The sequence below is a fragment of the Bombus huntii genome, chromosome 1 (assembly GCF_024542735.1).
Source record: "Bombus huntii isolate Logan2020A chromosome 1, iyBomHunt1.1, whole genome shotgun sequence".
Taxonomy (NCBI): domain Eukaryota; kingdom Metazoa; phylum Arthropoda; class Insecta; order Hymenoptera; family Apidae; genus Bombus; species Bombus huntii.
This window is the reverse complement of record NC_066238.1, coordinates 649540-677082: the sequence shown is the minus strand read 5'-3', so window position 1 is coordinate 677082 and position 27543 is coordinate 649540. Positions and strand designations below refer to the sequence as shown.

Genomic DNA, 27543 nt, shown 5'->3' with positions numbered 1-27543 from the left:
ACGTACAGCGTAATATACGAGAACTAGAACTAGAACGGCATCCAACCAACAATGCCAAAAATATAGGTCGCGGAAGCAACGCATCATCCTCGCGAATATACGATTCGATCGAGCGAGACCAAGTCCGTTGTCTAAAAAAGCAGGCCAGTTTGCCCGACCTTCCCCTCGGTGAAATTAGGGAGATCGATAGAGAATCTGCTTGGGGGCTGGGCAACAACGTTGCAACGAAACGCGTCGTCGCTAATTCATCTCGCCTAAAACCGGAACGGAGACGCCTTCGAAGCGGCGCGACCAAGACGGACGTGGCTGCTGAAGGAGAATATCCGACGCGTTAGAACCGCTTTCTCGCTCCTTGTCTCTGTCTCCCTTGCTATATACAGTCGGCGACAGAAATAAGTGGACAGGCAGTCGAAGCAATATCGATAAAGTTCCATCGAACTGGTGCTAGCTTTATACAGGGTGAGTCGTAAATACATGTCCGTCCATTTCAAGAAGGTTGAATTTACACGTTAAAATAAGTAAAAAAAACGTCTTATGCCCTTGGACGATCAACGATATCGTTGATATTTCAAGGTTCTCAACGTCGTTGCGATTTGTCGATAAATATTAACGATCACAATGCAGTGACAATACACATCGATCCATCTAGTGGAGGAAATATCGACGATATATATGGTGAGTCCGAAGGAACCCTTGGTTCTTCGGTAGTAGTGGCTGATTGATAAAAATATTCGAATTGTTCGCCCCGTTTCCTGCTTACGATAAGAACGTTCTTTAATAGCACCTTTGCAAACAGGTAGAGCGAAGACAAATCCATTAGGTTTCTGTTTCTGGGCTATTTAAGATCTATCGTGTATTCGACGTAAGCGAACAATGCAGGTAAACGATCTACGAGAAACGATATAAAATGGATTTGAGAGTGTTCGATGAATACCTGACATTTTCCAGCGAGTACGAAACTCAATGCAAAGGGAGCTCTACACGTTGAAACATATTGCGATGCATCGACACCCCAGGTTCCACGATACAGCTTACGATATACGTAGATGCGTATCGGTATCAAAACCAACTCGTATCGATGCATGAATCAGGTTCTCAAATATAATTCCGTGGGAAATAAATTTCCTTTCGAAAGGAATCCCTGGGGAATCTTCGAGAAGGCTCCTAATTTATTTCGAGCGTTCAAGAAGGTTCGGGAATCGTCGAACTCTTCGATAATAGCAGTGAAATTGCGGTAATAAATTTTATATCTTCGTAACTCTTTCCGGTGGTTAAAACCTTGGCGCTGCTGAGCGCATCGACTTCCGCGCTAACCGCGTCTCTCGTCGTTGTATTTTGTTTTTCGATTAAACGAACTTTATCCAACGGACGTCGAAGAGCAGAATCATCCGTATAGAAATATTTTCTGCGTAATCGCTCGGTTCACTGGCTTTTAGTTCTTTTAACGGCGCGTATTCAGAAAATCTGTTTCACTCGATTAACCATTTTCTCGTCCATTTCTTTGTAATTTTCATCTTTGATAATCCACGTACCTCTCGTCAATCAGAATAAGAGAGAGTTAGAGTTGACATTTTGAAAGACGCGTTTCGACGTTGGTATCGGGCCACTGACTGAGAAGGATCGGTAACGCGGAAATAAATAGAAACTGACGCAGAATTCGTGAAATCTAAGCGTCGATGCATGCATCGCAACATTCGCAACATGTTTCAACGTGTAGCGTGGGCTTTAAGGCAGGCGGTAGCGCGTGTCGATGCACAACGCATCGCTCGCAAACCGAGGTATGTAGGACATACGTATATTCGTAAGACATCTTTCACTCACTTCGGTGTGCACATTCGTCGTCCATCGAAGTACGACCATGCATTTATGACTCGCCCTCTGTATCTTCGTAGTAAATAAATTATTTAATAAGTAACCGAAATTAATAACATTTTTGCGTAAACGAGCCGGATTTAACGAAACTCGATCGACAGCTATTTCCACCATCTCGTCCACTTATTTTTATACGCGACCGTAAATCTCTGTCCGTCTCTGTCCTTTCTCCGTGATTTCGACGTGAATTAAAAGCGACGCGACCGTCCTGTATCTTCTTTCGTTCCTTCCTCCACGACCAAGGATCGCCGAAAGCTGGCGTTGAAAAAGAAAGATGAAAAAAGAGAAAAAAGAGAGAGCTTTTCAGTCCGGATGCAGCCACGGCCTAACGAGGTACGTAGATTACTCAATGGCAAGGCGTCTCTTCTTCGTCAACCGTGGGAAGAGGCTCACGAGGGCGAAAAGGGATGAAATGTAGGTTGTCTCTTGCTTTCGTTCCGCGGGACAATGACGGATTCGTTAAAACGCGACGACCAACAGCTTCGTGGTGAATCGGTATACTTGTCGCGCGACCTCTCGAAAACCGGATGTTCGACGAGCGTTTATTTCTGTTCGTTTTCGTAGCCGCGATCATAGCTGACTACGACCGCTAACAGCCAGGATTAACGGCTTGTCTTCGATTTGTCGATTTTGCGATTGTCGATTCAAACGTAAGGATACGAGCAAGGTTGTTTCACGGTAATTGAATTGTGCACGGTGCTTTGGAGAAAGGATCGGTAGCTTTTTGAAAGAAAAGAGGCGATTCGTGAAGGACATTGATAAGGTGTTGCGACGAAGATGTTTTACGCGTGTGATCGTAGAGCGGACGAATTTTACCTGTGGATACATCGTGATGTGGGAAAACGAAGCAGAATTTTGTGGTTAATTTCCGAACGTATTCCAAATAGAATCGATTACACGCGAATAGACGTAACGCCATGTAACATCGTATCAGCCACGTAAAATGATTTTTTTTCTGTAAACGTAGCACGATATGATATTCTTCTTTTATAAGAAAATCGATCGAATTAACCGATTTTTGTTCTATTTTTTATCATAGAATTTGACTAAATTATTGAATTTATAACGTCTATTCGTGATAGAATATTTGAAATTACTGCATATGTATGCGTATTATATCAGTGACTTAGATATTTCAGTTTATAACCTGCATATTTTTAATCGCATTTACAAAGAGTTTGTACAGATGATAAGAGGATTTACTATAAGGAAAAGACGAATCTGTCAGGTAAATTTTAAATTCCACGTTTGTCTTATAAAGCAGAAAATTAAAACGGAAACTAATAAACGTCTACGTACAAAACCTTATTCGCCAAGAACCTTCTATATGTATGCGCGTATAAAATTTCAAAATTCCACTTACCAACGTGGATTCAACGTATATTTCGATAAGAAAGGATACAAATTCGTACAAACTTAAATAAAAAACAAATGTATTTTCCCAGCTAAACCATACGTCGAAGATTCTTTGCAAACCGTCGAACGAGAGCGTAAAAAATTGACGACCTTCTGTTTCCAAAGCACCTTGGCATATTGTACCTATAACCGGAAAGAAAGAAATAATGGAGAAATATCTCGAGTAGAAATTGATCGATTTCGGAGAATAACGGTTTGATTTTACTTTGGCGATTTTGGAAAACGCACGGCGATGCGCGATCGGCCTCCGAACGATCCTCCTCGCGGCTGTAAATCAGCGAGGTATCGCGGACAAAAACCGTGAAAGCGGCGGAATGGAGACAAACGAGGCGCGATGAACGGCCGAGCGAACGCTCATTTCATACTTGGTTCATCCGTTCCGATTTCACGTCGAACGAACGCCGACAACAATTTCGTATCCCGTCCTACTCGTTCTTCTTTTATTTTCTCTATCTCTCTTTTGCTTTTCACGAACGATTTAAAACGATAGGGCGCGAAGTAAGCAGAACTCGTACTATTTCCGTTCGTGCTTGATTTTATCGTCTCTTATCGGCTTAAACTCGTTGTTGGAACTCGTTGAAAGTATTATTTTATTTTAATCCTCCTTTAAAGCATAGCTATATTTATATTCGTGGAACAAATGAATTTCGTTTGTTCGATATTTTGAAGATTAACCCTTGGATAGTAACGTTGGCTTGTAAACGACTATAATAATTTACGTTGGATCGATAAAGTTTACGATATTCTACTTTGCTTCGTACTTTGCATTCTCCGTTTTATTCGTACGATAAAGTCAAACGAAATAAACAATTCGAAGATCAAGCGATCCAGCTATGAATCGTTGTGGTCCGAAATGGCTGAACGATACCAGTCGAGAGTTAATTATAAGACGGAGATTTAATCTTATTCGGTCTTTTGGAGATCGGTTAAGGAAAATCTACCGAAAGATCGAGCTTTAGGCGATATCTATGGAATATTTGGAGTGAGTCAATTGGTCAATTTATCCATGTGCCTTTCTCGCGTTCTTTCTGTCGGCGTACTTTAATTAAATTCATGATGCTTGCAGGGATCAAAGAGAGAAGAAAACGGGCAACCTTAAGATCGACATCAACGGCATGTAAGAGGAACGAGGGAAGACCATGCGTGCTTACACCCCGGAATGCAACGATCGTCAAGAGACCCGGATTCAGTTGTTTGCGCAATGGTAACGAAGAAAACATCGACGAACAACGAATCCACGACAAACGGTTCGGCAGGTTTCCAGAGCAAATCGACCGAGTTGCTCGAGAAATCGTTGCGAAGACGGAAGAGGCAATATGCTAGCGCAGGAATAATCACGGGAAACCGAGAAAGAAAAGAAACTAAAATGGGGTGGGAATATATCGAAAGGAAGAGAAAGTAAAAAGCACGTGCGACAAAAATGAAAAAAACAGAAAAACAGAGTAACAGAAATAGAAACAAGAAAGTAAGCATTCGCGTACACGCAATAAAAAATAAAAGGGGAAAAAATACAAAGAAACACGCATATAGAGGAAGAAAATGAGAAAGATCGGGGATTAACGAAAGACGAGGCAGGGGTGTGTCTGCGTGTGTATGGTTCGAGCCTCGTCTCGCGAAAATCAGCACCACGACAAGTAGGGGAAAGAGAGAAACGAAGAATAAACGGAACAAAAAAAAAAAAAAGAATTCTTATAAATTGCGCGGAGCAACGGCGTTTTAGATTCGCGACTCGCGGGGGGCCCAAAATAATCGCGTATATATGATATTCCTAGGTATATATATTTTTTAACGACTTAACTTATCGATCTATTTCGATTAGCCGTGTACTACCTTGTCTATTTATTTTCCACCGAGTCTTGATTGCGATCAACGACGACGACGAAGCGAGAGACACGAATAGAAGAAAAGAAAAAAAAAATACGAAAAAAGAAAAAAGATGAAACGAGAAGAATACACGAGAAGGAAAGAGACACGATACATATACACACACACACACACACACAAACACACGCACACGCGAGAAACACGAAAGACACGCGAGAAAACGAGACGGAAGAATCGTCGCGTCGGTGCGAGCTCGCGCGAAGCGTCGTAACGCTCTAGCGAATTTCTACGCAGAGGCGGTCGCACGTTGCGATTTCGACACTCGTGACACCATTTTCTTTCGCATATACGCATCTACGCGCATACACGGATACACAGATACACGAACAACACACGTATATACATACGTTAGATACATACATACATACATACATACATACATACAGAAAGAGAGGAGAGAAGCGTAAAAGCAGGAAGGCACTGTTGAAGTCACACGCGCACGCATATATATAAATAATTGTTCACACGTACACGGAGGAACATACAGAGTCCACAGTCGCGAAAGATTCTTTTAGGAAAATCGAGCCCCGCGCTGTTTTCGAGCAAATTGTTTTGGAAGAGGAAAGAGAAACGAAACGGGTTGGAAATTTATTGTATAATGCAGGTTGATGCAATTACTCCCGGAGAGACAGAGTAGTTTTGTTGTAGCACGCTCTCTTTAACCTGTTAACTGGATCGTTTGTTGAAACGAACGTAAACGTTTGGAAAGACATTGCCCATCTATTCGAACGTTGAGAGAATGAATTTCTATTTTGCTGTTTCGTATAGAAAAAAATTGATAAGTGTAATAGAGGAGAAGGAGAGTATAGAGAACGAATATCTATTTTACTTTTTTAAGGTAATAAGAGAAAAACGACGGGGATAGAATAACGAAGAAACAGTTTGATATTTTAACGAACAGCAACGAACGGTATCGTTTTAACTCCTTGGCTCACGGCGTTCGTCCATATTCGCGAGATTGCGACGCGTGAGATAAAAGTTACGATCTTTTCTCGATCGAGAAAATCGAGGACCACGAAACGTAAATTCGTACGCGTAATACAACAATTGGAAGAGGAAAACGCGAAAAGTGGCAACACGATTCGACTAAAGTATGCAGCGGAACGATTATGTCGGAGGGAAAAGCAAACAAGCAAAGTTAAACATACCTGTAAGCATAAATAAAAAGAATCGCGAAGCATGGAGTTAAAGCAAAGTACTTATATATATATATATATACATATGTATATACATATATTTTTTTTAAAATACAAGAAAAAGTAAGTTCATTCGTATCGAAAGCAACTTGTTCGTGAAAGTAAAATACCGAATTATATATTTCCTAATTATCGAAGATTTTGAAAAGCAACCATCCAGCCGATCGCCAGTTAACAGATTAAAAGTGACGCAGCCAGAGAAAACTCGAGAGAAATCCTATCCTAGTATCTATAAATAACTGAAGAAGCGTACGTATGGATATACCGATTCGACTCGTAACGCATTCGTTACATCTCCGTTTCGTACGAGAATTGCCAGCAAACTCGAATCGCGTCCATTAATCCCGGGACGATGTAATTCGACGGAGGCGTGACTCGTCTCGTGTCACGTAACTCGCGTGCTCGCGAACCACGAACCGAGGGATTCGCGTGGAGAACAACGTCCGACGAAGAAGAGAACGAAACTGAAACGAAAGAGCGAAGGCAGACGCGGTGGCTCGTAGACGAAATTGCATAATATAGAGATACAAAAGAGACGAAGACGAGTACATCAAGCTTAATACCAAAGGTGCCCTAAGAAGCGTGTATTTATGTTTTATCATTGGCGCGTCGCGAAAAGGCGAGCATATACATTTAATTATGTATCTTGTTAAGGAGAGTCTAATATCCTAGACGAGAGTGGCGATGAACGACAAGCGTGAATCGGACAAGCGTGAGTGAGAACGAAGAGAGAAAATACGAATATAGAAATAGCGTGTCAGTGTGAGAAAGAGGGAATGGTATGAACGAATGATCGATAGAATGATTGTGTTAATTTACGTAATAATCTTATACATATACATAACGAATGCGAACATATCATAGGATTAAGCAGTAGAGGGAAGAAAGTTAAAGTTCTCGTAATAAGGATAAAAAGAAAAAAAAGTAACTTTTAAAACGATCTGTCTTTGTAGTGGCGCGGATAGACAGAAACGAGGATACGAAGGTGGTGTGTGCCCTGCGTGCTAGATACGACGGCCAACTCGGCACGTAATTTGCCCAAGTGCCTTCCCGTTGGTCGAGTCATGCTGTAATTCGTACCGTGTATTATTCGTCTCGTCCCGATTTCAAACGTCGAACTCCCCCCTCTCCCTATTCTCCCGTAAATCCATATTACGTATTGTACGTATACCATACGCATTAAAGTACGAAAAGAGAAAAAAGAAAAAAAGACAAAAAAAAAAAGAAAAGAAGAGAAAAAAAGAATGGTGGAAGGAGAATAGTCGCGCAGAGTCCTGAATTACAGGAAGACGCTTCTTCAAATTAAAAACTCTTAACTGATCCAAAGCTGTTCGAGCCTGCCTGATAGTTTTCTATCGCCTCGTCGTTTTCTACTTAGACTTTTCTCCTCGAAGGACGGAGAGCTGCCGCATCGACGCGTGTTCCTCTAATTAATATTTCTCTGCTCGACGATCGTCCCGTTGATAGAATCCACGTTAACTATCCCGTACAAAATGGGTTGAGAAGGAATAAGCGGAAAGAGAACGAAGGAAAAATTTCGCCGGCATATGGTAAACGAGAAAGACTATTTAAAGAAGAAAGCGAGAGAAAACAATCGAGAAAGTTCGTCAACGGTGATCGAAAGAATACTCCTCTGTGTATAGCGCGATGGAAATAATGGCATATTTTTCTCGTAGATTCCTCGAATTTTATCGCCCGAACGGCTTCCCGAGTCGATCGACAGCTTCTTTTCTCAGAGTTCACAGCCAATCATCGTGCTGATTAAATATGATCCTCGTCGAACAACCACTGGGCATTTATTATACGCATCCGCAATTAATAGTGGCGAGTGGTGATTAAGTGGTGTAAAGGTGTAATAGAGAGTGGTAGAGAGTGTTAACCGAACCGTGTGCACGTCAATGGCGAGAAATTACGATGAAAGCGAAGAATTCATCGCCGGTGAAGCTAATTCACACTGTGGAACGGCTAATTTCACGATTGGCGTTCAAAAGACACTTCGTCAGCGACATGAGCCGACCGTCGTAATTGCTCTCGAGCGTCAGAACGCTCCTTTATTTTTCTATTTTCCATGAAAACACGAGCCGAGAAGAAAAGAAAAGCACACTCCGAGGGGAGGAAAAACGAGAGTGTCGTGCACAGTTTTATTCCGTGCACGATTGTATTCGTGTCGAGATGAGAGTTACGGATGTCTTTAGCGTCGTCGATCTTCTCGCGATCGTGCCTGAATCAATCGTTCGAAAAATAACGAAGCGACTGAAAATCTCGTTGCTCGACGAAGATGCATCTTTCAGAGAAAAAAAAATCTATTTGTAGTTCGTTTCTGATGATTTTTAGCGAAATTTAGGATTTTTCGATCCTATATATAAATCGGAATCGAATTTCCGTGAATCATTCTAGAACCTTTATGTTTGACCAATTTCTTTCTAAAATTAGCTAGCGTGTATATACTATGAAGAAAATTCTATTTAATTATATATTATAATAACCGCTACTGTCGTCGAAATTCCATTAACGAATTATACGAAGAGTTATATATTTCATTATATACAAAATTATTATACGAATCGCTATTCGTGCTATTGCTATGCGTTAAAAATTCTACCTAACAAATATTAGATTAATTTCTAATATCGACGCAACACGACTAAATCAAATTATTAGGACAATTATTCTTTATAACTTATAACTTAAGAAAGTAGCTCGACCGCGACAAATTTTCCTCTTTTTACTGAATTTTTGCCGGGCAAGCAGTGTCGTTTGAAGGTCCAGGCGGAACAAACCGCCTTTCTATCTGGCTTTCTTACCGCGAAATAAAAATCTGCCTGACCTGAAAGAAGAACTTGGCCGGTCCGTTTGCAGAGAACTGGACCGTCGCAAAAATTCAGAGCGAGACGAGGTGTCCCTTGACGCTGGAAACGGTAAACGCAGCTCGTCGGGCAACGAGATCACTCGGGAAGAAGTGTGTCAGCAATCTGAAGGCTCGGTGAAACAATTGAAAATGGAACGGGCAACTTTTAAAATCGGCTCGAAGCTTTCGGCGATGCCGCGATGATTTTTCCAATTCTAAGGAAACATGTCGCTGAATCGAAGATGGAACGAAAAACAAGGAGAAAGAGAGAGAGACGAAGAAACGAAAGTATGTAACGCGAGGTTTCAGGGTTGTCACTTTTCTGATACATATCGTTAGATCGTTAAGAGCTTGCCGAGCAGGTCGTTTAAAGGTAGATAATTGTCCTGGAAAGCGTTTACTCGTCGTTCATTATGAAAATGAAGCAAAAAAAAAAAAAGAACGGGAATTCTCATCCAGCGTTCTTTTGTCTTTTATCAATCTTTTCAAAAAGGAAAGGAAAAGTGAGTGGATATAAAAGAGAAGTTAATTCCTTTCGGCCGTGATGAATGTATATTTTAATATTGTTTTTACTGTAAATATAACTATAAAATCGGAGACGGAGAGATTCAGCGATGCACGAAACAAAATCTTCACAGAAAAAAAGAAAAAAGATAGGAATTCTTCGTTCTCGTCTTTGTTTTTAAAAATTTGTTTCGAGAAGATTAATTAACGCGTGTATCAGCTACAGGGGTACTTATTAATATCATTCGATCTACCTTAAAGCGAAGACCTTTCTTTTACGAAAAAAATCTCACAAAACGATTTTACGAAGATCGAGAGAACGTTTCAAAAAAGAAGGAAGGCCGTTTTCATACCGTTACGAGATGGTAGTGCAATTATCCTGGAAAGTAATCCGTGTGAAATTGGCCAGATATTTGGCTCTGAATGGAACGATTTCGGTAAACGCTCTCCGGATGATTGTTAGTGCAACAAAAAAAAAACAAAAAAGAAAAAAGAAAAAAGTGTGTAAACCGCTTAAATCCGTGAACTCGTCGATCCATGAACATATCACCGAATTTCTGACTCGTTAGAGTATCGTCGATGTATATATACATATACATATATATATTCATTATAGATGGTGACTGAATAATTTTTGTCCTGATAGTCGGTATAGAAAAATGTGAAAAAGGTTTTATCGAATCTCCTCGGATGCTCTCTTAAGTGTGTCTTGAACTATATACATAGTTATATATATATATATATATATATATATATATATATATGTATGTATATAATAAATTTATTAAAACAAATTGTTTTACATTGGTAGCGGGGAAGCGTGGTTTCAAAGGTAAAAGGAGTTAGTCAATTCGTCTGTGCAAGCGTTCCCTTCTAAACGAGAGTCATCGTGATTTTAAGGAAAACACGGAGAAAAAATAAAACGAGAGACACGCATTATGTGATCTTCGGAAACGACGGAAAGTATAGCCTAAGTTGTAAAATCCATGCGAGGCCTTACATTTGCGAATTCGGAGAGAGCGACGACGCAAAAAAGAAAAAGGAAAAAAGAGAGGAGAAGTATGAAACGGCACAGATTCGTTTGCCCTTTGTTATAATCGTTATTATAATTAATTTATTAGAAAAGGAAAGGAGCAAAGTGAGTGGCAAAAAATGGGAATTAAATCGAGTATCTTCGATTCCCAAGAAAAAATGGTTCTTCCCCAAAGAAAACGATTCTTCTTCGTCACCTTGTACTTTTTCTTCTTCTTCTTCTTCTTCTTCTTCTTCTTCTTCTTGGGGGAATCGTTCGTCGTCATCGATCCTTCTTTCGAGTCTTCATCAGGTCCCATTAGATCCGCGGATTATTGAATCGAGCGTAATTCGAACTGAATCGCGAACCGTGACTACCGACGTGGAAAAAAGAGGAAAACGAAGGCTCTCGAATGCCTTTCCCAGGGCAACGTATTCGCTTGACCTTAACGTAACATATCATTTTACAATTAAAAAAAAAAAACAATAGTTGTACTGCCCAAGATAGAGAGTGAATGAACGTGATCTGCGTATATATGTGTGCGTAAGTGTTATTAACCGTAACGTGTGAGTGTTGAACAATTTCTAGCTAATTCGAGGGACGATCCACGCGATTCCACGCGTCCGTATTTCGGCCCGAAAAAAGCAAAGTAATATCGTACAACAAACGCGTGAAACCGAACACACCAAAATACACAAGAAGCGATTACTCGTGTGAACGCGCGTTTATCGTCGATGTCGCGCGTGACGACGCAACGTTCTGTCGTCGACAAATTTTCATTCGAACCTCACTCTATTAAAAAAGAAAAAAAAAAGAAAAAAATAGGAGGAACTTAAGAATTGCGACGACGCTTCGGAAAGAAGAAGCATCGTCGCGGTGTTAAAAAGTATAATTCTTCGGCACTCGCGGCCAAGCTTTTGCTACTTTTGTATGAAAACGACGAAAAAAAAACTTACTTATTACGCCACTGAAGCTGTGAGAAATCTGGAAGACTAAAAAAAAGAACAAGAAGGGATGTGTTAAAGGAAGAAAGATAGAACGGCATGCACGAAGTCGCGATCGAGCGACACGATTTTTCGATATCCAGCTACTCGTATCGCTTGCTGCGCTATTAATTACTCGACAGCTCAGTCGCGTTCCATTGGCTCGTTTTGGATCTTTTTCTTCTTTCTCTTCGACTTTGTCGGCAGCGCGTCCACGATCTTGAACTATTTCCGCGAAAATAGATACATAGACAAAGTCATTGAAATTATAAAATTGGTTATATCATTAAGATATCCTGATTGTTCGAAGGATACGCGAACGATCGACTCTATTGCTGTTAAGAGTTCGTTTAAATTATAGAAATGCGAGGGTTCCTAAGAGATTAAAGGGCTCTGAGAATCTTTAATCACAGATCGAAGAACTTTCAAAATTCAAAGGAAAATACATTTTTGATAGTACAATTGAAAGGAATTAGAAGAGATCCAAAAATTCTCCTTAAATCATATTTCGAAACGATAATTCTACCAACTAAAGTCAGTCGATTTTCATCAAAATTCGCCGATCATACTTTCGATGGGTAATGTTTCTTCGTTCCGATAAAAATGCGGAAAAGTAGGATTTTCGTCGTCGGAAACAAAAAAAAAACAGATCTAACGCGTATCGAGAATAGCCCAAAACGAGCTGAAGGAATCGCTTTCACCGAAGACAACCAGCGAAACTAGGAAAGAATAGAGAAATATTCAACGATAAGAATACGCAATTGTTAGATTGGACTCGAGAGAATCAAAGTTTCTTCTTCGACCGTGTATTTTTCGTTGTACAGACACAACCAAAATTATTAAACCATCGAAATTGAAATTTATATCTCGACTACGATCCATTCGGTGAAAAAAACCACTATCGATACAAACCTGGATATATTACGTTAAAGAGGAGGAAGGAATCAACGATCGTGTACAACAAAAAATCACGAATAGAAGATAGCGAAAGCTGAATAAACGAACAACAGGAGAAATCGATTCCGTGCGTGATACGAAAATCAACCGATGTAACTGGTTAATTCGCAACGCGAAAGGAACATTTGCAATGAGGTTCGCTCGCTCGCGATGAATCGTTTCGATTGAATCTAAAAAGTGCTTTACAAGTGAACTAAGGAAACTCATATCAGTAGGCAGTACGCTATACAGTTTACAATTATATAGAATGGCATTTCGCATAAGGATTAGTAGAAACCAATATAAATACGGAAAGTATATATATATACAGATAGCTATATATATATATATATATATATATATATATATATATTGAAGTAAAGGAAACAAATATATATATATGTTTATCATACGTCGTGAACGGAATGACGAAGAGGAGAGAAAAGAGAAAAGAGAGGAGGGGGGAAGAGAGAGAGAAAAAAAAGAAGATAAAGCAAAGTACACGCGAATCAGATATTTTGTACTGTGACTAAAAAATTATTCTAACGAGTCCGTTTTTGTTTCTTTTTTACATACGTATATGTATATAATAGATATGTATATGTATACACGCGAAAGCACAGGCAATGGATCACGAAGAAAGAACCCGAACGAGGCTGACCAACCGTGTGATCGAGAGCTTATAGATTGTGGATCCCTTGGATCATGTTTTTTCACGCCAGCTAAAAACAAACGACGAAATCAAGAAGAATTTCCAAGAAATCGACTCTCGTGGATCGTGTAACGAACGTTAACGAACAATCGGGGGACGTAATTCGTCCGAAGAGCGTGGCAAGTCTTTATCGTGTTTCCTTAAGAACGAAGAGGAAGAGTCCATCGCGGCGACAACCGTCAAACTATCGATAAAAGGCAGAAGCGTTTAAGAAAGCACAGGTAAGAAGATGCGATGGAGAAAAAGAACATGATTTTCCGCATGATCCTGTACAATCTACAGGATATTTTCTACGGAACACGAAGAAGATTTTTATGCAATAGGAAAAGGAACGAAGAAAACCTGCGTTCTCTTTGTTTAAACGGAGGAAATATATATATATATATAGCTGACGAACACCAAAGACATCGATACGTATATCTATCCAAAGATCGCGAGGATATTTAGACGGCAGTGTTGTGTCATCATTGTGATACGGTGTTATAATAAATCGTCGAACACCCTGTGAACGGTGAAAAGTCGTGTTCGGCCGAAGGAAGAAACAAGACGTGCGAGCTCGAAATTTCGAAACGAGGAACAGGGCCGACGAATGGAAATACACGGATGAAAGATAGAGAAACGAAAAACCTGCCACATACACAGATAAAATAGATCCCGAATCCGTCCTAACGAGACGACGCGCTGAAAATCGACGAATCTCCCGGCCGGCGCGTATCAGCGCCGCGAGTCCGAGTTTAAGAAAAGTAGGCCAGTCTCTCGAAACGGTATTTTTCCAAGCATCCGAGAAATTATTTTTGATCGCGTAACCTCGCTCTCTGTCCACGATATTCTTCACCGGAACGCTGGTTAGACCGAAGCAAACGTGTCCATAGGGAGGCCTTCGGGTGTCGAGCTACCGAGTTTCGAGCGTTTCATTCCGTAAATCGTGACCACGAGCTCGCACGCCTTGTAAATCGATAAGCGGGAGGAAGGTAAAAATGACCGTATCTCGTGACCAAGTTTCTCAAACGATATTACGTTTTGATAGGATCGAAGTGTAAGATGGAGGAGTGGGAATAGAGGCTGACCACGACGACACGAATGCTCAGCGTTCCACCGAGAAGGGAAGGAAGAGGTATTCTTAATGGAAGAAGTATAGCGCAGCCGTGAAATAACGGCTGAACATGTTTCGAGCGTCTAGGTAAGAAAATCGATGAAAGTATAAGAAATCGAAGGGCGGCACGTTCGCGTTTAACGTTATATAATTATTTCGCGAAAAATAACATTCGCAAATTTCGACATATCTTTGAATAAATGTTATCCGTATTTAACGCAATTATCGCACGAATGGAAATTACATTTGTGTAAATAAATTTCTATAACTCGAAAGCGTCCGCAAAAGTTTCATAGATGATCGATGTTGCGATATATTTGCGAAGGATGTTGTAATTTGGATAAGAAATATTTGAAACGCGACGAAATTCCAGGCAGTAAAGATTACTCGCGATTTATTAACATTTTAACTGGTAATTTATACGATTTTAGAACTTGGAAAGAGAACCGTAGAAATGTAGTAATGGTCGGTTCTAATCGTCGTTCGAGAGCGATCGAAGCTTTGCAGAATCTCGTGTATCGTCGTCGAAAGCGTTTCAACGCTTATTGCAACGATGTTATTGCGAAATACGTGTTTCAATTATGCTTCGATTTTCTATCGAGGTATATAGAACGACTTTTTGAAAAAGGTTTTACGCGCGATCGCGCCATACTTCTTCCAGCAATCGAGTAGGTTACAAGGAACGTCGGAATAAAAGTGATAGGAACGCGAAATCTCGCGACCACGTACAATAAGACATATCATTTTTTCTAATATACCCGGACGACGTAGATTCTCGTCTAAATAGATTAAAGGAAAAAAGAAGGAAAAGAAAAGCGAGGGGCTTTTGAAAGTCTTCGAAAATTGTCCTCGATCGATCGTGACCTACCTTATCGACAATTTTTTCGATCTTTCTAATCATTGAAAGTAATAAGAAAGTGGTAAAAAGAAGAAAGGAGGAATAGGTAAAGAATTTAAAGGTAGAAAATCGTCGAGTCCATACATTCCGAAAGTATAATACGACGCATTAATTAGGGACCGTAGCTATCGTGTATAAATATTTACAGATATTAGGCTCGGCTATAATTTAAACGCTATATTTATTATTATATACAAAGGTTTTAAGGTGTTAAAGAAAAAAAAGAACTTGTAACTCGTTCTAATCTATAATAGCATACATCTCGTGATGTTTTTTCTCGTCGAGTTTTTCGAACGTTTCGCGATTAAAAAAACGTGTGTGATCGTAGATTGTTCGACGTAGTTGTTATTCGAAAGGGATTAATAATGTCGCGTGCGCTTCTTTTCCGTGCTCTATGTGTTTTAGTTGCACATCCGTCTGGCGATGCTTCGCGTATATTAGCGGAAGTGACGTTGCCTGAAAGTAATTTTTATCCCTCTGATTGACAGGATGGAGTCGAGGCGATCTACATCGTATATTTCTCAAATAACATCGTCCCCATCGATCGCAACTATCGTTTGTTACCGTTAATCGTTATTTATATGCATTTACGGGAAATTTGCAAATACGGGACTTATAAAACTATATACGTAACTTATAAAAATATATAAAATATCCAAAGTACGGTACTCTTTATAATTTCCAGTCTTTATAATTTGCAAAAAATATGAATTCGCGTCATTATTTCCAAGATAATATAATCGATTCCGACTGACTCCATTCTATCAGTTATGTCGATAAATACACTGCTCAACGTAGATAGTTAGAAAACGATCTATCGATCTTACTTGTAAACATAGATATTATTATTTAACAAATCGTAATTGAAAGTTTTCGTATATTATACGCGTACACCATGGTTTCGCATACACGACACGCGAACAATTTTCGCAAACCGATGCAACCCATATGCACCACGATGAAAGTGTGCGCAATAATTGCTTCTATCCGACCTTGCATCCGAGTTGAAGCCACTTTCTGCGTTTCAACAATTCCACAGCCGATTCTATTCGGCCGCAATTGGAATCAACGCTCCGTATCTCATGCGTGATATCGTTCCCTGTAAACGCTCTCGTAGTTTCCTAGCAATCGTTCCAACACGTTTTCTTAACACGAACGGCACATCAAGAAAATTTCTAACAGCCAGTCCTTGTCCCGAACAACAGCGGGAAAAGCGATTCGATCGATAGGTAGACTACGAATAACTTCGAATAATCTACGATTCTAATTAAAGCGCAAATAGCAATTTCTTCGTACGATATATTTGACGAAAAAACGTATTTAAAAATATCCTCTTACTTTTTAAACTTATAATTCGTAGAATTATATTGAAAAAAAAATGGGGCATACAGCAATTAAATCTTTCTTTATATAAATATATTTCACAAAAGTGAAATATTTCAGACTACAAAATCTAACAACCACGTAACTACGCTTTATCGTGTTATTTTCGAACCTCGTAGCCCGAAGAACTAAAACCGAGGAAATCTACCACCAAATGATTTACCATATATTTTTGTACGAATGGTGTACGATATATGTATATATGTATTTTTTTTTTTTTTTTTTTTTTATACTTCGAATCATTGATTGTACCGAGCAGTGTATTTCACCTTTCAACTCGAGATTTGAAAAAGAGTCTCGCGGTAACGCGGATGTTCCATCCCATTCATTCCCGCGGACGATCCGCATGTCGATAGTCAATTCGTCGATATTTTACACGAAAAGATAATTCCTGACAGAAATTGCCGCGTCGCCGATCTCGTGACGTTGATTCAAGTCGATTAATCGACTCTTCTAATAAAACAATTAGGAAATTCCGTGAAACGTCTGCTTCGACGTTATATGTATATTACATATAGGTGTTTTTATTCAAGGAAATTTCATTCTCGCTATCAGATGTTCTTTGCACATAGGTACCTGAAAGGTTCGACTATTTATTAATTTGTCAAGGCTGCGTAAACAATCCCAAAGAATAAAAGATGCTATTTTACGTGTCCGTGATGGTGAATCTCGTAGGTATCTCTTAAGCGTGTAATTATCGTGGTACAGACGAACAGCGATTCACATATCGTCATGCGTCGCCGTCATAATTTTACTACGTGAAACTAAGTGGAACAATGGAAATCAATTTTCTTTTTGTTTTGTAAATATTCGATCAAAGATTGTCTAATAAAGAAAAGAAAAGAATAATCTACCTATAGGAAATTTTGAAGAATCTTGGATAGAAAGAATTTCTGTAAATCCTAAATACAATTTCAAATGTAAAGAAATTCGAACAGAGAATCTCCGTAAGTTCCAAGAAATCTTACACGGAGGATCTTTACAAATCCTGAGGGACGTTAGATAGAAAGTATCGGTAAATTCTGAAAAATCTTCAACAGAGAGTCTCTGCAAATTGTGAGAAGTGTCGGAGGATTGCTCTTTTCGGAGTTTTCTTACGTAATAAAATAACTACGGAAATCGCATAAACTTGCGAGAAAGTATCGGTAAATTTTGAAAAATCTGCAATAAAAAAAACTCTGAAAAGTGTTCGACAAACGAATGCTCTGAAGGTCCTTATATAATAGAATATCTGCGGAAAATCCACACAAACTTGGGAGAATTTTTGATAAAAAATTCCCCTATGCTCTGGAGAACCTTCTGTAAAGAAGGAAGATAGATGTTGCAAAGCGAACCATACATATCAAATAATAAACGATAATCTTCATTATCGACGTTTACAATTGCGCATAAATGGGATAGTTATTAACGATGGCCACGATGACTGGCTCGATCGTCCGTGGACATTGATTCCGACTAATTAGAATTATAGAAGCCGATTAAACAAGCCTCGATCGAAGAATCGATTAACAACGATGATCACGATGATATTGGAACGATGAAATTGTAAAATATCGCAGAAGTAAGGAAAAGGAGGGGGGTGGGGGAAATATTACACATGGGAAGACACGAACCAAAACAAAGAAAGTCTACACTTATTTAACAACGCACTCGATAATGTATGCGAACGATGAATACAAGAATTCGAGATCTACTTACTTATATAGATATTTATGATATTCGTGATAAACCGATAGGGTCGAAGCAGATGAAAGTTATATAAAAGGCAAAGGAAGCGTGTGAAATTAGTAGAATCGATGTCTACGCGTCGAACGACGTTTATAGAATGGGTGCATCGTCGAAGGAGAACGATAAACGTTATTATGGTTGAGTTAAACACCGAAGTTTAACAATGTAACGATGTACAGGGTGGTTCGTCATTGATGAAACTTATTTAACGATCGATTTAGCATTGAAAATTATTCTTTTTAACTGTAAATTATAATTTTATATTATAGCTGCTCTGTTTTTTATAATAATTATACGTCTCTAATGTTGCTTGTATTTTTTCGAAAGAGTAATATTCTCTTTATTATTGACTTCTGATTTCAAATAAATCAACTGTAATTTAAACACAATCGTGATCTAGTTTTGACGTTTTTCGATGCTTAATCGATCGTTAAATTAGGACCTAAGAATAACGAAACATCTCGTATATGTAAAAAGAAAATTCTTGAAAATATAACAACGTTTCAATGTTCATAATTAGCTGTTTAAATAATATCTTAAAAATGCTGTCTACTTCGGGTTTCGGAAGATCATCGATAAGCGCCTTTTAAAATAAGTTGTATGATTTTTATTTTTCACCAGCGAGATAATTGCCTCGACGGAAGGCGCGACGAAAATTATTCAAACACATTGTGAAACAGAAACTGGTGTTGCACAATTCCAGCCTTTCGTAACAATGTTCGCAAACTAGACGCGTAAAAGGTCTACTTTCCATCTACTAATTTACCACTAATTAGCTACCATCCGCTTATGAATCGCAACGAACGCGACTCCAAATCACTGTTGCGTGCTTAACACCACTTAACTTCGACTTCTTGGTACGAAATTGTACTAAATTATGCGCATAAAAAGTGATTAACGATGAAAAGAAGGAAAATACGAAGAACCTCTTACGCGCAAAAAATCAGCTGTAATTAAGTAGCCTGGCATTGGTAATCTAGAATTTCTGGAACAAGGTAAAAGATCTACCTTCTAAATTCTACTTTTTAAAGCTTAATTAGTCTCCGTTCAAGAAGGCGATTTCCAACATTAACTTACGACAGATAGATACTCGCGTTTAAATATTTTATCGAATATTCGTTTTTCTATAATCTAATAATTTACATAATCGTATATCCAGTAAAATAATGAAGAAAACGTGAAAAATATGTAGAACGTAAAATCGAAACGTAAAAGACTTGAAAGCTGTTTATCCTCCGTACTTGTATTTCGTACTATACGATTAATTATTCGCGTCGATTATCTTCTCTAGAACTTATTAATTTATTTAATTATGTATTTAATAACATTTATGTATTTACCTACATAGAAAGCAAAGTTTCAACGTTCTTACTATCCCATATCGTACCAATAATACGATATATTTAATCTCGTTTTCTCTAACTTATTTATTGATATTTATAATCTTTGTGATTTCGCAACAACCAAAGACAAGATACCTGTTGTATTGATAATAAACCGCGTATTTAAACGAAAATTATTTATATCCAAAAAGAAAGAGGCATTTCATCGTTGATAAGCACACCTAAACAAACGTCGTTCGTTGAGTAGACATCTGTGAATTTGTATCTGTGAAAATCTATACGTGTAATCGTAGTAGCACTTTGTACTACAGTATTTGTCCATGTATAAGAGAAAGGTTAATCGCGTAGCATATGTCCCTGTATTTATTTGCCTGTTAGTTTTCTGTCCTGAAGGACCTAGCATCAAGATATGTACGTTCTAATATTAATAGGAAAAGAAATGATTTATTAAAGAAAAATGGAACATTTAGATATTGGAAAAAATGCCAGGGTCTATGTATAGTTGTCACTATCACGCAAGCTTTGTGTATGCATTCGTTATATGCTGGGTAGGATAGATAATCAGATGACCGAATGTTCCGAATATTCGACTCGAATGATTTCATCGAAATCCGAATACTCGAACGAACGTGCTCGATTTATTCGAATCAAACCAATGAATTTGAATATCGCCGATCGTATCAAATATCTTAAAAGATATTGGTTGATAATTTTAAGATATTTCTAATTTTATATATTATTGTAGATTATTGGGAAATTTAATTGAATTATTCTTTTTTTTTTTTTTTTTTTTTTTGGTCCTTTTCTATTTGTTGATAAAATTTTAAATTTTGAAAAAACTCGAACGCATCGTTTGAAAATTCGAATAAATCGTAGTAGCATTCAAATAATTGGAAAAGAATTGGACAATTTTCTAATTGAACTTATTCGATCGATCGAATTATTTCGGATATTGTTTGAATGACAGATTATTCGAGTCAGAGTCCGATAAGTCGAATTCTATCGGATTCGATAAGACGATTTTTCAATTATTCAATTCATATAGTCGAATACTCAATACGAATCGAAATCTAACCTCGAGTAATCGAATATATTTCGAGTGCTCTCGGGCATTCGACTTTCAACGTGGTGTAATAACACTCCGTTGGTACATAATCACTGATTATTTAAGAAAACACGTTAAATTTTCCATGAAAGTACATAACACTATCGAATATAGCGAGCCCGTGTAGGAAAACTAAACATCGAAAGAATAACTAGAAAGTCGAGCGGGAAGATACTATGAAAGTTTAAATTTAAACTTCTTAGGTTAACAATTTGTTAACTAGAATTTTATTAAAACATGTAGGATGAAAGTATGTTACAAAAATCGATCGTTGATTTAATCAAGGATGTCGATTATTATTCTTAAGCGTTATTTTAATGTACAAACTTCGATTAATCGTTAATCTCAGTTTACACGAAGTAGTCTGAAAAACAATTGTATGCGAGTATGCGTTGAAAGATTATACTTTAAAAGATTTACTTTCCATAAAACCATAAAAGCTACAAGCTCGACATGTGTAACGATAGGAAAATTTGTATTGGAAAGGAAACTAAATTCACGTCATTATTCACGCAAAATAGAAATTAACGAACAGGAAACGATGTTCGGTGACATTTATTGTTAGACTACGGGTTTTTATGCATTTATAAGGAATTTGAAAGTGCAAAATTTCAGAGAATGCGCATAATGTGAAAGAATGTATAAATCATCCAAAGTATATCGCTTTCTATAATACTTGGCAGATGAAACAATATTTTACCAAGTCTGTGCTTTTTTAACTATATTATCAAAAAAGTGAATTTCCATAAAAATCAGCAGTCTAATTATTATGTTAATCGAATCTATCGTGTGTAACGTGATTTAGAAAAAGAAAGATAGCGACGTATATACATATTACAAAACACTCTCTAATAGAAGACGCCCGAATTGTGATATGTTTATAATGTTTATAAGCCGATACCTGTTCACGGAAAAAATTCATTCAAATGGTGGGCCGTCGTTCAGCAATTGCTTCGCGCTCAGCAATGTCGTTTACACCGCAACGATCTGCAACGATCATTTCTTGTTCTTCACACCTGGTTATTGCACGTACACTCGTTAGCCGCGCAAACGATTACTGACACGCGCCATATTTTATCAAGATATCGATACGATTGTTACTTCGAGCGATCGAGTTATATTCGGACGGGTATATTCAAAGCGTACCAAACGCAACGATTCATTTGAATTTTTCATTAAGAATGTTCAATTTTAATTCGACAAAAGATTTTCCATGCAATTTAATAGATTGGGTACGTTTTATAAAAAAAAAAAAAAAAAATAACGTGATAATGTTATTGCGTAGTTTTCGAAATATAAATTTTTAATTTACTTTTATCATGAATTTCGACACATTTTATCGCAAACGTATCATCGATCTTTCTCTTGATCGCAATACTGAAACATTTTCTTCCGTGAACAAACATCGTGGATCTTGTTAAACAATGGAAATTATTCCGACAAATTCACACATATAACTAGAGTAAGTACGTGTGTGAATTTTCAATTCGATGTACGTATACACATTGCACATATTAGGTGAAATTGTGTAGAAAATGTCGTTAATTGAGAACAGAATTAATTGAGGATGAACATTAAGAAAAACATTAATCCTCGTTACTTTTAATTCTATTAAATTAATTTAAATTTTTATTTTACAAAAAATATATACATAAGAAAGAGAAAGAAGAATCTAACTGTTCTTGATTGACGATCTATTCTTGATTAATGTCGTAACGCATATTTAAATACTTGATGTTGCGAAACATCGCGACCGACAAAGCCTCTCGATCGAAATCGAGGAAGCGATAGAGGACAACTTCAAACGTATGGTTCGATGATAAAAAACGGGGACGTGCCGGAAAACTATTTAAAAAAGAATCAGACAGAAAGAGTGAAAAAAAAGAAACAAGAGAAACCGGCTGATTTACTTTTACTCAATTTTAATTGAACACATGCGTAAAACAATGAACACTTCATCCTCCGCCAACGGATATAAATGCGAGATTTAAAGTCGCCAATACGCACGAGTCATGTGTTTAAAAGAAGCAATTACCCTAAAAAGAATCGCGCGTAAGAATTACTTACTAGGGTGTTTTCGTTGAAAGATAAAAGGATAAAAAAAAAAAGATAAAAATCCCAACGTATTTACGAGGTAGATAATAAAAACAACAATAATAATAAATAATAATAAATAATAATATTTAATTATGATAAAGTAATAATGATATAATAATAATATTATTAATATTAATATAATTATAAATTAGTTGCAGCTTTCTGTGTAAGGTTATTGTGATATTTAAAAAGAAAAAAAATAATAACTTTACCGTAGCGATATAAAATTAATTCAGAATTAAGAATCTGATATTTAGTGAGCAAATAAAAAAGAAAGAAATAACCAGTATGTCGACGGGGCTTTTGAGTGATGCCTCTCCGCGATCGATTCAATATGGTTACGTATAGAGAATGGATAAAGAAAAAAGAAAATACAGCGACCCGTGAGCGGCCGCGTCTCTCTCTCTCTCTTTTTTTTTCGTCACCTTCTTCACGGGCGAGGTTAGAACGACAATCTTAGGCCTCGTCAAAATACTGCCGGATACATAAGGACATTCCGAAAATCGGTCGCAAACTAACGCCAGCTGATTAGATTAAGCTATTTTTTTTGCAGTCGAATTCGAATGCAAACAATTACAAAAAAAAAAAAGGGCAAAGTAAAAGAAATAGACGGAGGAAACAGAAAAACGAAAAGATTTTGATCGAGCTGTTGCACGTATTAGTGCGAAAGAAATTCTTGCGATCTGCTTCGATTATTCGGAAAGTCCATTTTGCATCTGGATCAATCCGTCCATAATATGTCTCACGCTTGAGGCATTTGCACAAATCTGTGCATATTAATCATTGGGACTACAAAAACATATCATCATATGTAATGGTAATGATACCGTATACATATATATACATATGTATACATATATATGCACATATATATACATATATGTACATATACATATATATATATATATTTAAAAAATATTAAGCAATAAGATTTTATTTATATGCCCGTAGAAGAAAAAATTGAATGAACAACTGCATATCAACACGTGTGTCTGGGCAAGGATTAGCTTATACATGATATATATATATATATACACATATATATATATAATTAAAATATAAATATATATATGTATATTAATATATATACATATATATAGGTATATAATCTTTACTTCGTCGTTGTCAGGCGTTAATGTTAAACTTAATTATCATTAATTAATTATTAGATTGTGAAAGAATTTCTTCAGGTTCTAAGCAAGATTTGGAAATAATAAAACGAGTAAAATACATAGCTTCAAGTGGTTTTTTTACTAGTCCCCGCATCATTTATTATATGTTTTACTTTTTTATATTACTTTTCCTTTCTCTTTATTTCAAATATTTAATATCAATTGATAGGAACGTAAAATATTTTTGGCAAATTTTGTACACTAAGACAAAGTTGTAGTAAAGCTAAAAGATATCTATTGTATTTCAAACTTTCCATACAAGTGGTTTCATGGTGGCGCTAGTGAGATTAGCGTTTCAGACCAATTTGGCGGTAAAGCCGGTATAACCGAGTGATAGCTGAACGTAAATTATTTCATTAAATTTCGCATATATCTGAGTCAAAAATGGTTCATAAAACTAAAAAAGAATGTAATGATTTATTTGTGAAGCCGGGAAAAGAGATGCCAGAAGTATTTGAAAGGGAACAAGCTGATTATAAAGATCTTTCGAAAAAGTTTATAAACATGAAAAGTGACTATTCTAAACAATATGCTCACATATACTCTGCTAGACTTGCCGAATTAAGGGATGTTCTAACTCCGCGTGTTAAAGCTAAATGGGGTATGTTTATTAATTTTTCTTATATTACAAGGTTATGATCATATAATAAAAATATATATAAAAATCTTCTTATGGATAATATAATGCGTATAGTTTTCTTTCTCGCACAGGAAATGTTCCGATTGTCAAATTGGCCGATTTAGAAAATTTAGAAAACCAACAGTGCATAATAATTGGCACATTGTATAAACACCAACCATGGAAACCATCAATTTTAAGGGAACTTAGTGAAGAACATCAGTTTAATGTTTCCTGTTCTAAACCAAATTATTGCTCAGAGAAAGATCAACCATTTCTGGAAGATGAAATGTTGCGAATTAAATTAGTAGGCGAGCAAGTTGATTTAAAGCAAATTGTTACCGGAGTTGTTTGTGCTGTATTAGGCAATGAAAATAGTGATGGCACATTTATGGTAATTTTAATTCTAGAAAAGTATAATTATTGTTATATTTTTCTTATGTTTAACGTAACAGTGATAATTCTATTTAGGTAAAGGATTGGTGTTTTCCTGGATGTGCGCCAAAAGAATCTTTAAAAGAATGCATATCACAAAAGAAGCTGGTGATAGTATCTGGATTAAATTTATCTAATAATTGTGACAGTTTAGGGATCTCCCTTTTTATGGAATGGTTGTGTGGAATGGCTGGTAATGTAACAATACAAAAGGATAATACTTCTATTGTTCGACTCATTATAGCAGGTAAATCACATTCGCTATTATAAAAATTATATATAGTACTATAATTGTATAATACTTTATTGTCTTTATTAAGGTAATACCATAAAAAATAATGATACATCACAGGCTGCAACAGACATAGCTAAAGGACTTGGAGAAGCAATAAAATCTGTAGATACATTCTTAAGTAATTTAGCAACATGTTGTTCTATTACTTTAATGCCAGGAGAACACGATCCCACCAACGCTATGTTGCCTCAAAGACCATTTCATCCTTGTTTACTGCCTAAATCATCTAGGTTTGTATATATCGAATTGTATAAACAAGTAATTACCACATTTTATTATGTATACACAAATTTATTCTATTTCAATAACATAGACTTGAAAGCTTTAAAAGTACCACAAATCCATGGATTAGTAAAATTGAAGGCCGAATAATAACTGGTACTAGTGGTCAATCAATTCAAGATATCATTAAAGTAGCAGGTGAAACTGGTATTTCAGCTCTTGAATGGCTAGAAAAGACCTTATTATGGAGACATGTGTGTCCAACTGCTCCAGACACGCTATTAGCTTGCCCATACTACAAGAAAGATTTGTTTATTATGGAAACATGCCCAGATATATATTTCGTGGGAAATACGGACAAATTTGAAACGAAATTGTGGAAAGGTTTGTAAAATATTGTAGCAGAATAAAAGCTACGATTTTTACTAAAATAAAAAGCGATTAATAATTTAATTTTTAGGTGATGAAAATCAAATTGTTAGATTAATATCTGTTCCACGTTTTGATACGAGTCAGACTGCTGTAATAGTAAATTTAGAGAATTTAGATACCCAATATATTTCCTTTAGTAATATTTAAATGAACCTTAGTCTTTCAACTGTGAGGATATTAAGAATATTAACTGTGTATATTTTAATTCTGATTCAGCATAAATTTTATATGAACATATATGTAAGATTTTTCAAATAAAATTCAAATATTATTAAAAAATAACAAGATTGTGCAGAAACACACATTTATTTTAATCCTGTTTATTTTATATTCATGATGTGATAAATTAAATTTCATGTAACATTTTGATATAATTTGTGATATTAATCAACACATAAATAGTAAAAGTAAAACATTTTCTATCATTGCCTGTTTATTTTCATTCAAAATGTGATGTACAAAATCTAAGCGCATGACTTTTAAATATAGGTAGTATGTTTGACTAAATATAAAATATGTAATAAGAGAGAAATTACATATAATATCACAGATTATTAAAAAATTATGAAATCACAGTGACGTAAGATTTTGAACATGTAACTTAAACATGAATTCATGCTTTATAAATTATAAATAAGAACATAACAGTCAAAATACAGGGTACAATTGTTTCTTGATAACAAAATATTATACGTCATTTACTTTTAGTACTTCATTTCTTTATAAAAACTAAAATTTAATAAATATATCAACCTTCTGTAGTTCTATCTTCTTACCTGTAGATAACACAAAATCACGTAAAATGCATAAATTAAATGTAAATGATCATATACGTGTCCTTTTAAAATTTAATAGGTAAACTGCTTTTGACTGTTATATGAGATGCAAAAATTATGAAATCACTTGAAGAAATGATAAACAACGTAAGAGAAGTCAAATATAGAAATATAACGATGTACACAATATAGACATATATACAATACATTATTATGTGTGTTCGTAGTAGTTGAATTTTTGTCGAATGAATGCAATTATTGTACAATGAACATCGCTTCGTCGTAACTAGAAAAAATATGCAACATCGAAAGATAATGCTACAGAACATTTTAGTTGGCACTTTTATTTAACGTAAGAATTTGATTATAATATAAATACACTTTTTTATTTTTGTCTTTTTTTTTTTTTTTAAATATAAAATCGTCTATTTCTGGTCATATGAGATTCTAACTGTTGAACGACTATGTCCTATATTATCGGTTATAACAATGAAAGAAAAATATAACAATATCCTTATCCTAAATAAAAGGATGATAGTCCCGTACAATTCTAATGCTTTGGCCGAAATAGCAATACTTAAA

The 27543-nt window shown here is 36.4% G+C and overlaps 2 protein-coding genes across 3 annotated transcripts in view; both read left to right on the top strand.

Annotated features, from left to right (window-relative positions):
* The window catches only part of LOC126865674 (protein couch potato), a 199057-nt gene extending 174811 nt beyond the window's left edge, over positions 1 to 24246 (top strand). For both annotated transcript variants that reach the window (XM_050618589.1, XM_050618503.1), the window contains one exon: positions 4355 to 24246. In XM_050618589.1, the coding sequence (XP_050474546.1) occupies positions 4355 to 4409 (55 nt within the window). In that variant the 3' untranslated portion in view covers positions 4410 to 24246. The remainder of the gene's footprint in view (positions 1 to 4354) is intronic.
* Positions 24247 to 24343: 97 nt separating this feature from the next.
* On the top strand, positions 24344 to 27369 carry LOC126864833 (DNA polymerase delta subunit 2-like). Its single transcript, XM_050616701.1, has 6 exons — positions 24344 to 24783; positions 24894 to 25195; positions 25273 to 25483; positions 25557 to 25761; positions 25845 to 26137; positions 26214 to 27369. The coding sequence occupies exons 1-6, from the start codon at positions 24567 to 24569 to the stop codon at positions 26330 to 26332; spliced, it is 1347 nt and encodes a 448-aa protein (XP_050472658.1). The 5' UTR covers positions 24344 to 24566; the 3' UTR covers positions 26333 to 27369.
* The last annotated feature ends 174 nt before the right edge of the window (positions 27370 to 27543 follow it).

Excerpts from the sequence above, each read along its gene's own strand:
- LOC126864833 (XM_050616701.1), top strand. The coding sequence starts at position 24,567 with ATGGTTCATAAAACTAAAAAAGAATGTAATGATTTATTTGTGAAGCCG. Across the intron at positions 25,762-25,844 it reads TTACTGCCTAAATCATCTAG|ACTTGAAAGCTTTAAAAGTA; the intron begins GTTTGTATATAT and ends TCAATAACATAG. Across the intron at positions 26,138-26,213 it reads TGAAACGAAATTGTGGAAAG|GTGATGAAAATCAAATTGTT; the intron begins GTTTGTAAAATA and ends TTTAATTTTTAG.